Source organism: Gymnodraco acuticeps, unplaced genomic scaffold (assembly GCF_902827175.1).
Source record: "Gymnodraco acuticeps unplaced genomic scaffold, fGymAcu1.1, whole genome shotgun sequence".
In the NCBI taxonomy this organism is placed as follows: Eukaryota; Metazoa; Chordata; class Actinopteri; order Perciformes; family Bathydraconidae; genus Gymnodraco; species Gymnodraco acuticeps.
The window spans coordinates 627378-645969 of record NW_022990388.1 but is presented as its reverse complement, the minus strand read 5'-3'; the positions used below and the strand labels follow the sequence as shown (position 1 = coordinate 645969).

The window sequence follows — 18592 nt, the reverse complement described above, 5'->3', positions numbered from 1 at the left end:
CGCTGCCACTCCTTGCACCCGATTGGTTGATGCATCAGTGCTCCTGTCTGCAGCCAATTAGCTGTGTTCAGAATGCCGGGGAGGCCCCCCCTCCTCCACATGATGATGACTTTAACTGCAGGGCTGCTCTGGCACCTCCAGCAGCCCATTAACAACCCCCCCTCCTCTCCTTTCTTTGTTTGACTTTATCTTACTCAAGCATCTTTCATTTTTTCCTCAGGTCTTCAAATTCTTTTTTTTGCAACTCCTTTTCTATTTCCCCATTCTTAAGTCTATCAGAAAGGGATAAGTGCATCTGTTTATCTCTCACTTACCTGCTGGGTTTCACAGTGAATGCACAGCCAACAGGTTCCTCACACACCCACAATACATAGAAAAACATCTCTCGTTTGACAGGGAGGGGGAGTGGTGGGTTGTGGTATGTGGGCGTGTAAAAGTGCCTCCTTGTCCATGACTTCCACAAAGAGGTGCTTGTTCTGCCCATGCAGTTAGTAATATGAAGCATTTCGTAAATGTGAAGACAGACAGAAAGTAGCAAAAGTTGCAGTAAAGTGGAGTTTTACAAAAGTACACCCAAAAACTAAGCGTTGTGCTCTGTGTTTGCAGTTTGCCTTCATTTAAGAACAACTATAAGGATAATGGTGAATCAAATTAAATGATCATTTAAAAACCATCCACCACCCTCATCTCCTGTCTGGCAAACACTCTCATCCTCAGTTACAAACATTTAGTATCTTAATTCAGAGTTTTTCCTCCTCTGCTTTCCTTTCCTCCGCTTGAATCAACAGAGAGATCAACTTTGAGATCAACGCTGCCACGCTCCCTCTTCCTGTAACAAGAAGAGCACAGGAACTCCCCGCTATGACTGTGTGTGTGTGTGTGTGCGTTTCTGTGGCCCATGCAAATCTTATAGGAGTCATTTTTTAAACATGTGCAAACACGGCCCAATACATTTCCATTTGGAGAAACGCACTGCACTTTCAAAAACAATGATGACAAAAACTAAAATGTGCCAAACCACATGAAGAAATGAAGAATGTGCTGCATTTAGAAAATATTCATACACTTCACGAAACATGTGCTGCATAAACGAAAATAAAGAAAACACTGCAAATACAAAACACAACGGAAACGGGGACAGTAAAAAGTGATGCACACAGTTATAAACACTTGTTGACATTCGAGGATTATAAAATTGGCCAATAATAGTCTGTTTCAAGTGTTTTGTCAGTATATTTGAAATGACTTGGTTAGCTACTTCTAGCTCTAGCTTACAGCAGATCTGCAATAATATTGAAAGAAATCTGCATCATGCGATTCCTGGCTAAATGTCACTGTCACTGGAAACATAGCTAAAATGTTTTATTGGCTTATTTGAAAAATGTGATCGCAGCAAGATGCTCTTGGTGCTTACATTGCCAAGCTTAGTAGCAATAGCTGTAATGTTGCTTTCATGGGTTTTCTTTTGGAAAGCATGCAAAACCATAAGCTTCCTCTCGCGGGACAGTTACTGCTTCCAAGCAGCCGCCAACCATGCATCTCTGGAGAAGTGTTACTGACTTACAGCTGTATTGAGATATACCTGCATGCCTTCATTTGAGACTGTTCCTCACAGTACACCTGCTTTAGTGACAAGCCAAAGGATACACTGTAGCTCCTCTGTAGTCATTACAATAAATACGTAAAAGTATTCTTTTTAAGAGGGTTTCCCTTTCCTGTGGTGTATTATATAGATGTTTGTGCATATGAATGGTCTACAAAGGCCAAAATCCCAAAGTTTTTCCCACACAATAAGGACAGTAGAGGTTTCCCAATACTCAATTGTCCCCTCCTCAAGGCATATGCTCGAACGGGAGCTGCCTGGACGCTGCAATCATGTTGCGCGCACTATCCGTGCCGAGTGTGCTGACTTTTCGTACAATGTCCCACTGTCTGGCTGCCTGCATAAAGTCAAGTGCTCGGCGCAGTTGTCGGCGAAATGTCGCTCCTCTGTTTTCATTGAAACAGCTCCTTATATCCGTTAGCGCAGCTAGCTAGCACCAGATGCTAACAACAACAATACACGTAAGGTCTCTCTCTCGCTCGCTCACGCCACACATACACACACCCTCCCGGTCCTCCCGATGGCCAGTCAGGGCCTGCCGGTGAGCATGGAAGTGCGGTCTGCTGCAAGCGGACGGCAGGAGCGGGGCTGTCAGCATCAGCTTGTAGATGGTATTTTAAACTCGATGAGCTCTGAAACTACGGGGTGGCCGAGGACAAAACATACGTTAATCGCGTTAAAATAATTAGTGGCGTTGATTTTTTTTTTGCGTTAACGCGTTATTAACGCTTTAACTTGACAGCCCTAGATTAAACATGATCGTAAAATATATTTTAAGATGTATTTCTTTAGCATTTTTTTGTAATTATTATTTTAATACTTTCTGCTGACACTAGGTGGGGCTGTGCACCTGCCCCTAATGACCAATCGCCACTGAGCGGGACACAGACTGAGACTGGGAGAGACTGAGAGACACAGCAGCGGCACAACACAGTAGGAGCAGGAGCAGAGGCACTAATGGCGCATTTCCACTGCCTCGCACCAAGCCCCCAGGAAGTGCGCCGGACTCAGATGAAAATATTCCTGGCGGCCAAACGGCGGTACTACACTTCCGTTAGGTTGCTGAGCCCGGAAGCACTTATTCCCATTGACTTACATGGGGAAAGAGTGGTCTGTAAATCGTTGGATAATTTTTTTTAAACTAAATAAACTACCCAGTATGAACACTTGTATAGCCCTTATTAAAAACATTTGTTCCTCAAGTTTAAAAAATGTGCTAATAACGTTATTCTGAGAGTTATTTTCCCTCTGCATTATCCAACCCACGGGACCGCGCCGCCCGGCACGTTCATGTTACGTGTTCAGCACTACATGCGTTTATCTTAACCCATGGATGCACAATAACAACGGACCCATATCGCCTTTACTGCCATCCCACGGAGCTGTAATAATGGATATATTGCACATGTAAACATATGTATTATATGTTTACATGTGCAATATATATAACATGCATGTTTATAGTTTTTTAAATCTTTTTTTCCTTCTAATTTGTTATTATTTTCTAAATAACACACTGTTATTTACTCAACAATAACACACAATTATCCTTGTTTTTATTTATTCATTTAATTCTATAATCTTGGGCTTTTTAGCATGCTTTTTAGCCGTAAATAAAATCACCGGAAACAGACGTAGGCCTATAAGGGACATTTTGAGCGATACACACCACAAACAACCCACTGAACAGACTACCCAAGATCCTCAGCTTAAAGCTCGTTGATTGGATGTTTTAGCCGCAATGCATGTTGGGATATGATGTTAATGCGATATGATATCCGAAAACATTAAAAAGAAAAAAAAAAAATACTTTATTCCGAGTGTTCTTGCTTTTCTCTTTGGAAGTCATCACATAACTGCATTGTAATACACGGTACGGCTGCATTAAATATTACACATCTGCCGTAGTTCTTTATTTATAGAGCACTGATGAGAAGACTTCTGGACAAACAGGAGAACTGCTGCCAAAACTGAATATGTGACGGGGATCATAAATATATCAACAATTAAACAACATCCTGCATTTCTTTTCACCAAATACGTCTACTTGCAGTATCAATAGTAATTCAGCTGACTTTTATATTTGATCCAATCGGTAATATTTACACCATAACGGTGCACAGCTGATAGAAAAGGACTTGTAATTTTTAAAGATATTACTGATTTTCTTTGAATATAAGAATGTAAATACTGAGTTGAGAGAATAGTCAGGGGATTTGAGTGATGGGAGACACATCTTTGGAATCACAATTTCAATAGCTTACCATTAAAGGTGGGGTAGGTAATTCTGGAGAAACCAGCGAGAGTGCGCTAGAATTTGAAAATACACAGCCGGAGAAAACCTGCCACTTCCTTACAGAGCCCCTCCTCCAACACACACGAACGCGCACATGACCAATGAGGGCACGAAATAAGTTTGTGCACAGATGGAAGGCTGACAGGCAGGTAGGCCATCCAGTTATTATAGCCGGGCCGGCTAAAATGATTGGTCGTGCTTTTTACAGTACTATGGCTTCCACAGATGACATTTTTTTATGGATTTGTTGTCAAAGCACTTAAGACATTCATTGCTATCGGGATGTTAAGAGCATTCCATAGAATATAACAAAAAGTGTATCTCGAGCCGGTTTCTCAAACTTACCTACCCCACCTTTAAATGACGGATATACCTTTCTGTCTGTGATGTTTTACAAATCAGATATTAATTTGTAGAAGTAAAACATGAGAAATAGTAAAGCAATATCCTGTAAAATTATGTAAAAACATGAATAAAACTAGTAAACTACACATCTTCAGATGTTATACATACATAAGTGTCCTACACTAATAATACAAAGTTATTATTAGTATGCTGTGTGTACCTTGTGTGCACCGCCTAGTGGTTAAAGCACGTTATTGAATTATTTTTGTTGAATAATGTTATTTTTGTTGAATATAGTTATTTGATGAAAAAAATATTAAGAGTACATACTTTCATAGGGGGAAAGTAGAAGGTCAATGATAGGAATATAGAATATCAAAAATCAAGAAGATACTGTAAGTGATCTCTACAATAAAACAGTTTAGTGCAGGATGTACAAAGATATTAATATGAGGATGTGCAAAACAGACAAACTAATTAACCTTTATTAACACATTTAAGAATACTTTAGATTAAGGTCTTCTTTTAAATAAGAAAAAAGCTTTGGGGGTATCTACAGATAAATATTAAGCCTGACAAAGTACTTAACGTCTAATATATTGCTTTCCTGCAATGTTAACTATGTTGAAGAACTTATTTTAACTGATATTATACACATTAATTATACTCTTATGTATGTAGATAGTATACACACATTTTAAAAGGTTTTTCGCCTGCCTTCTTGTCTGCAAACTTGTCAAAGCATTAATTCATGGTTTTTACTAACCGGTATCAGTATGTTGTTACTTCGGCATCCTTTTGAAACGTGTATTACAATTAAATCACGGTCAAATATGTTCATTGTGTTGTAGTTGTAGCCACTCACGTCACTAGTTTAGCATATTCAGCCCGGTTGTTGGCCCGGAAAGAACCACGATTTTGGAGGGCCAGAAAAGCTGTGAAAAAGTACCCGTTAGCCCGAACTACCCTTAGTGGAAATGCAACAAAAAAATGGGCCGGGTTTGGCACGGCACGCTTAAACCATGCTACGCGCTGCAGTGGAAATGCGCCATAAGAGACCACGGCAGTCCAGGAGTGTCGACGGAGCACCTTTGCAGCCCCGGAAAGACTTTTAGCCCTTTTAGCATTTTAATTGTTTGTATTGTTTTAAGTGGGTTTAATTGTATTTTTAAATAGTTTTAGACTATCTTTTTACTGAAATTATATTTTAGATAGCTCTGATTTTAGTTTCTTAGTAAAGTTCTTATGTTCTGCTGAATAAATTATTTTGTTAAAAACTTAAACTTGAGTAGTTGGCTACTTGATTACCCAGTTTTGCTCTCTACCTGATTTAAAAGAACCCTTTCCCTCTCCATACATTCTACCCCTTCCCCCTGATAAACATGATAATTTAGTTAAGTTCAGTTCAGTTTAATTTAGTATAGTTTATTAGTTTATGGTTCCATGGAAAAACCCAATTAATGAACTGTAATAAAAACAGTAAATGGGGCAGCTTTGGCCCACATGGCTAATTTGCAGCTGTTGTCCCCGGCCAGATGATTATAGACACCCTAAAAGCACACTACATCACAAGCATTAATTAAAAAGAAAGGAGGTAAGACAAGAAGATAAAAGAGAACATTAAAATGCAATTGTGAAACCACAGATACAATACAGGACAAACAAGCACAGAAAGGCATTAGCACCAATATAGTTTGCAGGACAATAAAGTGCAGCACAGAAGCAACACATGTATGAGCACATGCAGTAAGTAAGTAAGTACAACTTTATTTATATAGCACTCTTCTCAACACGAATGTACAAAGTGCTTTACAGTGCTGTACACAGGACACAATTCACAGTACAACTATAAAATGTAGAATAAAAGGCATAAAACAACAGCATAGCAGCACTCTAAATACATGACCACAAGCAACACAGAAACAGCATACAAACAGCACACGTTACTACATACAGGACATGTCACATAGCATATCACAATCACATAGGGGAAGTTAGCAGAAACATCCATGATTATTACACATATACAGACATACACAGACTAGTGTGTGCAGGTGTAGTTATCAGTGAACCATGTTTTTAAGCGAGCTATAAAGTTGGTATTTGTATGTATGTCTTTGATTTGAGTCGGTAGAGCGTTCCTATATTTTATTAAATCTTCCCAACTCAATGTTATGCTTGTTGAGGATGGTACAATGATGGGAACTGCTGGTTACTTTTAGGGCTTGCTTGTAAAGGGTACATTATGATTCCCAGATACTTACAGTAACTTGCGGTACAATAGCAATATTTCTTACCTGAGATGGTTATATTTGACACAATGTTACATTGTCTTTGTGAAAAACATTCCTACTTTTGTATTTACATTGAGTTGAAGGCAGGAGCGGTTTAGCCAGCTAGTGATCTGCTCTAAAGCCGAGGTGAGATTGGCAGCAGCAGTCTGCTTTGTATTGGCATGCACATATATCACAGTGTACCAAACTGCATTGTATGAAGTTTAAGTAGACTGTTATTTGAGAAGAACACAAGGTATTGACTTAAAGCTAATATATATACATATAAAACATACAATAAATAAACGATACAAATATTTTATTGTTTTCCCTATTTCTTTTTAAATAGTTTTTCTTGTTGTGGGACCGCACTTTGCACTAATTCGGTAGAATTCCCCATCAACGTCATCTATAAACAAATGTAAACAACATATTGTCAGAGCCAACAACAACCCCTCTCTTTTCAGACGAAACCGAATAGCTGACAGCACCTGCCAGACCAACACAGTCTCACTCCCTGATAGTCCAATAGCGACGCTTGGTCAGGGTCCCGTGGCGTCCAGTTGTGACGCGCTGAGTCTCCTTCAGCTTCATAAACGGACGCAAAGAGCTTTCAACTGATTGCAATGTATTCCCATGGGCGGCGGTATTTGACGCTCAGGGAAGCACCGCATCGGTCCATGTCGGCGGGAGTTAAAGGCAATGTGAGCGTCCATTCCCATTGGATAACGGAGAATTTTACACCTGGAAATAAGTATTCTCCTTACTGTCGATTGATTTTACAGTGATATCTGCACTACTCATCAACTCAAACACACCAGATTACCTTTGTTGATTACACAACATTGATTGGTTTAAATTGTGTACAATGGTTTTGTGTTTTTCCCCTTCGACTCTGAGAAACAAATAGTTGTATCGGAGTGATGGCCGAAGACACTACACTACCCATAATCCTCAGCTATCGTTTGAGACTACACCATGCGCTTTGCTCCACAAACCCGTGATTAGTCCTCAACCTCTGTGATCTGTTGACCTCCGACTGCATTCCATATGAAAAAAAACGTTTCGTAAAAGATAAAATCATACTTTATTCAGCTAGTGCTTGCTTTACTCTTTTAAAGTCATCACATAAATGCATTGTAATAAATGGTTCGGCTGCAATAACTATTACACATCTGGCTTAGTTCTTTATTTATCTACAGAGATTGGGCCTCAGAATAGACCGGAAACTATTCTTTTACCGTTCTGTTTTAATTTCACAATAAAGTTAATAGTTATATTTTGTTTGATATTATAATTTTTTATTAATTAGACAGCTGGGTCATGTTAAGACCATCTTTGCTGTGTTGCTGTGGGTTTTTCCCATCGCTTTTGTGTTACAAATATCAAAACAATATATGTGTGGTCGACATACACAACTTTGAATAAGGGAACCTCGCCACCTGAACAGTTTCTTCCCCTCCGCTACAGGCCTCATCAATAAGGCCCGCCCCCCCACTGACACTTTACCTCAGCCACATCATAGACTCTATGCATTACATTAAATGCACACAATATACAACAATATCTGTTTACTTTTCTTATTCCTGCCAATTTTTTGTATTGCTTTTTATTCCATTTCATTGCAATGTAAATACTGTTATATTTATATTTTTAATAATTTTTTTTTTTTTAAATCTAGTTCTCGATCTGTCTTTTAATTGTTGTTTTACTTGTATGTATGCACCATGACACCTAGTCAAATGCCTACAACACTGACACAATATAATGCAATCAAGAAGCCATTCAGTTAATGCTGCTTTTGAAATATACCAAACCATGCTGCCTTGGGCTCTAGACCTGGGCCAGATAAGGTGTGCCAAACTATTCACAGCGACAGAAATGCATTTATTTTCTGGGAAAATTACAAAAACGTTTTGCAGCCAATGTCACTGGATACATGACCCAAACCAAACATATAATTACTGGAATAACACTAGGCTAGGTATGTGCACTGTCCTCTGGGCCTCTCAACCAGTATGTTAACAGCAGAGAAATGTTGATTTAATCCAGTATTGGGTTTTGTGTGTATATTCTTAAGAGATAGCAACACTTTTGTTTTCCACACTACAAACAAAGAGTCCATTTCATGGGTTACAGTGTGTTAGTTATAAAAGTCACGGCTCGCCACTGGTTGAAGTACTTATTTTAACCGATATTATACATATTTATTATACTCTTATAAGATGTATGTAGATAGAATAAGAAATGTGCAGAATATGACAGTTTAATGGTGGAAGTATACACACATATATTGATAGATGTCTTGTAATGCACTTGAGGAACCTGTGACACAAGTTTTTCATTCATTGCATAACTACACCGTAGTTGTGTATATGATATGTCAATAAACCTTAGAAAATCTTGAAAGGGATGTGCAAAATAGCAATTATATACAGTCTTTAATTAACTATTAGAGAATAACGAGTAATGAATATGCTTTATAGAGATCTTCAGATAAATGTTTTGTCTTCTCAAGCACCAACTATCAAATATCTCTCCTGATTGTTGGCACTTGACAATCACCTTTCCCTGAATTTTACTCAGGTGTAACTAAAGTCTGATTTAAGGGTTGTTTATATTTCACATCATTAATCCAAATCTGTAAAGTAAAATAAATGTAATTAAGTAAAAATACCAGGTTAACCTTAAAGAAAGCCCTCAGGATTACAAAAGACCCCCAATCACCCCAGCCACAAACTGTTCTGTCTGCTGCCGTTTGGCAGGCGGTACCGCAGCATCCGGACTAAAACCACCAGACTCAGGGACAGTTTCATCCCACAGGCCAGAAGACTATTAAACACCTGAACTTTGAAACAACATCCACAACATTAATCTGGCTGCTACTTAGCAATGATGTATCTAATATATCATATTCCAATCACTATAGACACCAATGTGTTTCCCATCCCGTAAACCTCCAGGGATGTATACAGTTTAATACTGGCAACTTCTAATTATGGGAAATACGAACACGTCTTTTAAAACTACAATTCCCAGTAGAGACGTACCATAGAACATGTTGCAAAAAACACATATAGCCAGCATGTGTAGTTCCGGTGGGTAGGACACGTTCGAATCCAGTTTAGGATAGTGTGCCGTCGATGGGTTTCATTCCATTTCAAAGTGCTGTTTGACGCTCGGCGTAAACTTTGCGCACTGCCACTCCAACATCCAATCACAGAGCTTGAAGACTATTCACGGGGTTTGTCAAGCAAAGCAGCTGGTGTAGTCCTAAACGATAGCTGAGGATTATGGGTAGTGTAGTGTCTTCTGCCATCCTAAACTCCGAAAAAATATGTGTTTCCCCGAATCAAAGGGGAAAAATACAAAAGCATTGTACACAATTTAAACCAATCAATGGATAATCCGGTGTTTTTGAGTTGATGAGTAGTGCAGATATCACTGTAAAATCGACAGTAAGGAGAATACTTACTTCCTAGTATAAAATTCTCCGTTATCCAATGGGAATGGACGCTCACATTGCCTTTAACTGCCGCCGACATGGACCGATGCTCAATTCCCTCTGATCTCTGTATGTTTCTGAACCAGGCAATTGTAGGCTGTCCATGACACACCTAGTAGGGCAGATGCAATAAGAACTGCTGCTGCAAAAAAGTTTTCTTGCCAAGCTAGTTTAATTTTGTCAACAACACTAGCTGCCAATGAGTGTAGCTGATGTGGAATGGCTGCTAAATGTGCACAAACGGTTGAGAGCTTTCTGTGTCTTTGCAGTTTCTTTTTCTATTACCTGTCAACACAGATATAGGCAAGGTACAGGCAAGCAAGGCCTGGAATGATTAGATCATTCTCCAAGTTTTTTTTTTCGCACTGTGTTATCTCTTTTGCCCGTTTTGATTCTTCTTGCTGCTTGCCCTTGGCAGAGGGAACAGATGGGTGACGCAGGAAGTAAAATGGGGTAGAGGAGAATAATCCTGACTTGTTTATCTGCCTATAAATATGTCTTCTGTCGCAAAAACAAAGAGAACCATATTCGAAAAACCTGTTAGCCTATGACTGTAATCAAAGAGCTTGATGGCCAAATATCGAAACATCTTCTTATCTTATGTAATACAATGTGTATTTACATTAAACCATGTAATCAGCCCCCTGCTGTTTGTTTAGTAGATCACTATGACATTTAAAGCTTGGGAACACACTGTGCTAGTGTGTGTCGGACCAGATATGACAGTAGTCATTGATATCACAGCAAACTTACATTTTCAAGTGGATCTGTCACCAGATTCTACAAAGCAAAAGCATAAACACATTCCTGCCTTTTGGTTGAAAAAAAAGGTGTCAAAATCTAGCTTAGGGTTCAAGACAAATTCTCTTTGTGCGCTACTTTTCATCGTCATTTTCCTTGCTTGTGTTTGGTAAAAACGTGCTAACCTCTAGTCTATGAATGAGTCGTATCGGTGAATGGAATGTCACACCCCTCAGTCTATGATACTCACCAGGTTATTGGTCTTTAGAGGATGCAAGCAAAATAGGCAAACCAGAAAATCTGTTTGTATGTATTGATCTGGTAACAAAGACATATTTGCATCATATTCAGATTAACACATGAGACTCAAAGGCTAGCATAACTTTATATTATCTAAATGATTTGGCAGCCAGTATAGTGAACACGTGTATACAGCTGGCTCTCCCTGCCATGCCATGTGAGAGAGAGAGAGAGAGCACGAGAGACAGAGAGAGCAGTGTTTTTCCATGACGTCTCTGCTCACTGAGTGTGTGAACAGTGTGTCGTCTCTGTAACATCCTGTATTTTTTGTTCATAAAAGATTGAGTGTTTATATTTAAAAATCCTGGAAGATTTTAGACCTGGTTATAATCAATGAGCAGATCAACCATAGGGTTATATACTATGGATGTGTTTGTGTATCTGATGTTGATGTAATCTGATGCTCTACACTAAAATGAGAGTGTTGTTCTAACAAATAGAGCATTCAATTCTATATGAACTAACAAATGAGTAAGTTTAAACCTGTGAAATAAAAAAGTGTTATACTGTAACTACAAGGGGATGTTAGCTGAACATACACAGCAGCAATGATGTCAACCATTCTGTGTGGTGTCAAAGTGTCAAACTGGAGTGAAGCAGCTTAACTTTAAAATCCTCTAAAGCACAAACATGTGCAAGAGTGGAGAGGAGGAAACACTTTACTAAAATACTGTGCAGAGGCAAACTTTGTGTTTCAACAAACAATGCAGTAAGATATTTTACAGGTGATGCCAACAAAGAAAACACAAAGTTAATGGAGGTGAGATAATGTGCGATAAACAATATAAAAAAAAACTTAAATCTTTAAACACAGCTAGAAGGATCATTTATCACAAAAACAAACGAGCCATGAGTCCAACCTGCTCTGCAGTTTAATTATTTTTAAGTGAATAATAATAAAAACAACCTCTAAACATTTTGCAGTTATTACAATGCTTACGATAATTCTTTTTTAAATATAATCCCTTTACTTAAGTCACCTTCATTTCTATTTTAAAAACTGGTACAACGTTTGGTTATACAGTATTATCCTATATATACACAGTAGGCTACATTACATTACATGTTAGACACTTTTATCCAAAGCGACTTACATACTCAATAGTGTGGACAATCCCCACAGGAGCAACTTGGGGTGAAGTGTCTTGCCCACATGCTGACTGCAGTCAGAACACCAACGCACTAGTCCACTGCGCCACAGCCTCCAGTACAATAACAATGTTTGGTTATACAGTATTACCCTATATATGCAGTACAATACAAATGTTTGATTGCCCTATTTAACATGACCCTTAGCTCTGTTAGCACTTTTCAGAAGCTGCAGGCAGAGGAGATAATTGCTCTGGCAGCCATGACGGGTAATCTATGACGTTTCGCTCTCTCAAAAGTTGGGCCATTTTGACTTCATGCGCCAATGAACAGCTCGGTTATGGCGGTTATGGAAACACATCTACAGCAGTAACATGCAACAGACACATTAATGCAGCAGCAATATTAATAGAGACATCATAGTAAAACACTGAAAGGGAACATTGTATTGCATCAGGAGCTATCTTGGGACTTTTACTGCGACAACATTACTTGCCTGTGAATAAAAAATAAACCATAGTGTTGGTGATCTACAGTGTTGTCATTCTTCTTTGAACAGGAAGACCCCTAACACCCTATTTCAACAATCACACTCCCTGTCATTGACATAATTAATAGATAGTTTAGCTTCTCACCATCATTTGCTGTGGCCCACTGATGTTAACAATCGTAACTGAAAGGCTGCCTGCCAAACGTAAACATTCAGCCACGTGACTTGCAAACTCTCGCGAGAGTTTTACACAAGACGGATCCTTTCTAGCCATAACCGAGCAGCTCTCATAGGAAAGAACGAGACCCCGCCTCCCACGCTGTATCCAGTTCTTATTATACATCCATGGTTCTTTGGTGTCAGCTTGGTGTGTAGGGGCCTTAAGGGTGGGGTGTTACCAAATGGGGGTTGTCCAGGAGGTGAGGTAAAAGTGTAATTTGACTGGGGAACTGTTTAACAAGCAAGGAATTTCTGTTTTATGACCACCCAGACTAGTTAAGACTCAAAACCAGGTTTTACAACACATGTTGCTCTGACAGCAGGTCGAACTCTAAACAGGTTACAAGGTTTTGTGATTGCTTTTGTTAGTTTGGGTATTGCAGGCGGCTACATCATTGGTCTACGGCAGAGGTCTCCAACACGTCAAGCTTTTCAGTAGCTCGCCGCTCGCGGTTCACAGACTGTGTAGTAAGAATCCGGCGACAATAAATGCACCTGAATCAGTCCGTGTCGCTGCGGCACAGACACACATGGATTTATGTTTTAAAAAATACTTGCGTTAGCACCATGTCAGGTTTTTGGTGGATTTAATCAAGTCTTGGATTGCAGAGTATGAATGTCCTCTTGCTATTTTCAGTTGATAAATACTTGTGTAAAGTTTGTGAAAGTAGGAGGAAAGCTTCCGAGGTCACCGTCTCCTCTGTTCCTCCAAACCCGCCCCCTCCCTAAAAATAATGAGTGACAGGCTGATAGTAACCTGATAATAATACATTTAATTTATATAGCACTTCTCATCTGCCAAGACAAATGTCGAAGTGCTTCACAACAAAGGACACTGATACAGTTTGAGAGATTAAAAAACTAGATAAACTTTATTATTCACTTAATCACTGATTGAGATGATGAAGCTAACTTAATCTCATACATTCATGGGATTTATGTAACAGTAAGACAGAGAGGAAGTGTCTACCCACATGCAGTATTTTTGTTTTTACATGCTGTTGTAAATACTCCTGTTGTCTGCTGTGTTCAGACTCAAGTCATGTTTGTGATGCCACATTCAGTGTCCTTTTTTTATGGGCTTAGATTTGACTCATACAAATGTGTGTGAACATAAACATAATTTGTGTGTAAATATGTGATTTGTAAATGTAAAACACCATCCATAAATGCATTTAAAAGATTTGCAAACTCACAAATAAATGTGCAAATGTAAAACGGATCTGCAAATGAAAAAAGGTCTGTGAATACCATAACTAATACAAATAAACAAAAGGAATTTGTGAATATGTCTTTAACATTGACAACTTTCGATCAGGCATTTGTGAATCCATTTTGTATTTGTCAACCAAAAATGCGCTTATGGATCTCAAATCTCTGCTTGTGGATTTTTTTTTTACACACACAGAGTTTTGAGACAAACTTTCCGCTGGTCTCGACCGAAATCTGCTCGTGTCACTCGGTTATTTTCGGAAACCACGTGATGGCCTGCTGATGACGACATTTCCACATTTCAAGGTTTTCAAAGTAAGAGCATGATGGCTTCCCTCTGGAGTCGACGCTTGCAGCGCCATGTCTAAGTGCGCATATTCTACGTATTTAATCACAACTTTTTGATTATAAGGAGTACAAATATCATGCAGATAACCACTGAATCGCTGGAACTGTAGCTTTCCAGTGGTACCTATTGTGAGACTTTACCCGACGACTCACAGCAGCCAATGAGGCAACTCAAAGCAGCTTGATTTTGCGTTACACTGTGTGGGATTTGGTTGTATCGTATGTCGGTCAAGTAAATCTCGGCCGGGGCAGCTGCAGCTTTGTTGGTCTGAAATGACAAATGGACACTCAAGAAATCACTAAGGACCTACCGACCAAGAACAAAACATAAACCATGTGTCTCCCATCAGTTAACGTATGTGAGGAAACAAGAGAGAGACTGAGAAAATGGCTAAAAAAAACATAACAGTTACGGACGCGCCAGAGATTATTTTCGCTAGCACTCGTGAACATGGAGCATCAGAACCAGAAGGCTTCGACTCTTCTGAAGAAGAAGAATACAGTAAATATTACAGTAAGTGTACTTTCATTTTGTGTGGAATACCGCAAAAATGAACAATAGGTTTATTGAACTTTTTCTTGGGACAAAATAGACTCTCAAATAGTAAACTTTTACACTGTGTAAACGTTTTTTATGTGTAAAAGTTATTTTGATTTGTAAAAGTGAGGTTACATGTGTAGATGAAAAAATAATCCTTTATTCGTCCTACAACGGAGACATTTACAGTGGCTATAAACATGTATTTTATCATACTGTTTTGTACAGAGGAACTTTGATATAGATTTATTTATTTGTGTGTCTGTGATTTTATACTGAATGTAAAGTAACTGGAAATACCTGTGTGTGTGTGTGTGTGTGTGTGTGTGTGTGTGTGTGTGTGTGTGTGTGTGTGTGTGTGTGTGTGTGTGTGTGTGTGTGAGTGAGAGAGAGAGAGAGACTCCTGCCCCACCTCCCAAACTTTACTTTTAGTTGTGCCTTGTTATTTGTGCTTAAGCAACATGCCACTTGAACTTTATTTCAATGAACTTAGTAGTAATTATTGTCCTACATTTTAATTGGTTGTACAGAGAGGTTTCACATCTGCCTGGGCCTAGCGGCCCACAGGCGGCATATATCCAGGAGCCAGAACCTCCAGCTGTGCCTGCCACCAGGTCAAGATACACTGTGGCTCAAGGGCCTTCACCACTGCCATCACCACCAAGGACATCACCACCAAGGACCAGCAGACCAGCATCACTACAGCTGCCTCCACCTCCATCTGTGCCTGCCATCAGGTCAAGATACACCTCGGCACAAAGGCCTCCACCACAGCCACCAGCATCAACTCAGCCAGCAAGGAGGTCTCTTAGAACACACGTACCCCCCACACATCCACAACCATCAACCCGGCGAGCAAGGAGGTCTCGTAGAGCACACGTACCTCCCACACAGCCACCAGCATCAACCCGGGACAATCAAACGTACCTCCCTCCAACACAGCCACCATCACCCCCACAGCAGCCAGTCCCACTGTCTTGGAAGACAGACAAAGACCATGCCACTGCTCCCCCTGTCTTTACATTTATAATGAGTAGTTGGTTGAACAAGTTTTGATATTGTAAATAATAATATTTTCCAGCTTTCTTATATTTTTATAAATAGTTGGTTGAAAAAAACATATTTATAATAAATGTTGGTTGACACAGAGTTCTAATGCTGAATTTGTATTTGTACACATTACACAACCTTGGTATGCCATATTAAGTAAGTCCTGATGTATCTCAGTCCCTGTTGTGGGGAAAGTAGATTGACAAACAATTATTTTACTCAAAATTCGAATTTAAACATTTTCATTTTAGACATGAATTACAAATGTATAGTGTTAGTCATATATTACACTACTTTTGTGAACCTAAGACTTTGGTAAACCGAATCTAAAACACCAGAGAAATGGTTGACATGAGTAAGTCTGTGTTTTCACAAGAGTTTTGAAGATTTCAAAAAAATGGGATGTCAAATGTTCAGCTTTAGAGCTAATTCTCTCATCACACAGTGCTTTAAAGGTGAGTGACTTTACAGTATACCAAGAACAGAGAATGTCCTGAACACTTTGATATGTAACACACGGGGTGCCATGTATAACAAGTACATTTAAAAGGTGATTTAAGGAGACATCTAAAAAAGACTCAAGAGTGTTAATGCGCCGTTTTTGTATTACTATATAATAACTGGCTTCCGGTAACTGCTAGAATCCACTTCAAAACACTGGTACTTGCTTACCATGCTGCGAATGGATCTGGCCCTTCCTACATCTAGGACATGGTTAAACCGTACACCCCAGCGCGTGCACTACGATCTGCATCAGCCAAACGACTCGTTGCGCCCTCGCTGCGAGGGGGATCCAAGTTCCCATCGGCGAAAACATGTGGGTTTGCTGTCCTGGCTCCAAGATGGTGGAATGAGCTCCCTGTTGACATCAGGACGGCAGATAGCTTGCACATCTTCCGGCGCAAACTGAAAACTCATCTCTTTCGACTCCACTTCGAGCGTTAGAACTATTAACGAAGCACTTTTATACTAATAAAGGACTGGCTCACCTAAAGCCAGTTGAGTAGCACTTGAAATGTTTGGCTCTATGAAACCTGATGTACTTATATGATTCTGTTTTCTTCAAGGTTGTGTCTTCCTGGTCGAATGTACTTATTGTAAGTCGCTTTGGATAAAAGCGTCAGCTAAATGCAATGTAATGTAATAATGAACAGCAATACGTTAGGTGCATTCTTTATCACCATCATGTTATAGTGATACAGTTAGTTTGTGTTAGTGTATTTGTTCAATACAGCCTATATCGAGCACATACATTCTTATGCATTGATGTACTTAGGCTACGCCACTTTCGAGGCTCGGGGGGCTGCAGCTGGCAGCGAAGTAGCCCCAGAGAAAACTCTTTCTTCATATTTTTTGTGTATTCATTCAAGCGGGTCAAAGTTATAAGATGTGAAGTGTTTTGTAACTTTGACCCGCTTGAATGAATACACAAAAGGCTGTGAAGGCTGACCTAAATACCTGTTTACCTGTTATGGTAAAACTAGGCCGATTAATAAGATGATCTTATTAATCGGCCTAGTTTTATTTTAACAGTGCAGTGGTAAGGTAATCTGTAGAAAAGCACTGTATTTAGGTCAGCCTTCACAGCCTTTTGTGTATTCATTCAAGCGGGTCAAAGTTACAAAACAGTTCACATTTTATTAATCGGCCTAGTTTTACCTTACCAGTGCAGTGGTAAGGTAATCTGTAGAAAAGCACCGTATTTAGGTCAGCCTTCACAGTAAGGCTACATTAAATGTTGTCATATTCATTGTGTATACTGTGTATACCAGAGTTACCGTTAGAATATTTTTTCGCCGGTCAACATGTCCGTTAAAGTTTAAATCTTCCGGACAAAATTTGAAAAGTGCCGGTCAAAGGTCTTCTTTGCTATTTATTGTGCTTTAAAACAAATTGATATGATTCAATATTAAACAAACTAATTATAGTAGATTAACTACATTATTCAAAAGTGAACAGTAACTTACAATAACACGGGAATAATAAACGGAGCACTCTCCCTCTCCTGACAGCCCGTCAGTATCATGCAGCTCGCGGATCCAGTAATGAGTGACCCGATAGTAAAACTAAACATATCTATAAATAGTTACGGTAGTTTGAGAGGTCATTAAAATAGCTACGTGTGCTATTCTAACCTGGTGTGTGTGTTTTGTTCCACTCACCGGTGTGTGTGTGTTTTGTTCCGCTCACCACTGCATGTGATCATGCCGAGCTGCGTGTCGACTCGTCAGCAGCAGCTGATCTCTCTCTCCCGTTAGATTAGACTTCACTCGCGTTTATGTCCATATCGATCAGATCCAGCTAGTTCTAGCTAATGATATGACTACCTGCTTATTAAAAGACACCTAAACAATAAGTGTCGATATGCAACCGGGTGAGGCCGCAAAGTATAGCGCAGCATTATGCATTTGTTTACATGCCCACCGGAACCCCTAGGCATTACCAACAGATCAACGCACAATCAACCCATACAGGACATCTCTTTCTCCACATTACGTGTTAGACATTATAATTGACTATTCTTGTCTGTCACATACTCTTTTGTCTGTCACATAAATGGTGCAAGTTGCGCAACTATGGGCT

General features: G+C 39.4%; 1 protein-coding gene across 1 annotated transcript; it reads left to right on the top strand.

The window, feature by feature from the left end:
* Positions 1-14471: 14471 nt before the first annotated feature.
* Positions 14472-16032, top strand: LOC117551510 (histidine-rich glycoprotein-like). Its single transcript, XM_034224430.1, has 2 exons — positions 14472-14935; positions 15490-16032. The coding sequence occupies exons 1-2, from the start codon at positions 14809-14811 to the stop codon at positions 15987-15989; spliced, it is 627 nt and encodes a 208-aa protein (XP_034080321.1). The 5' UTR covers positions 14472-14808; the 3' UTR covers positions 15990-16032.
* The last annotated feature ends 2560 nt before the right edge of the window (positions 16033-18592 follow it).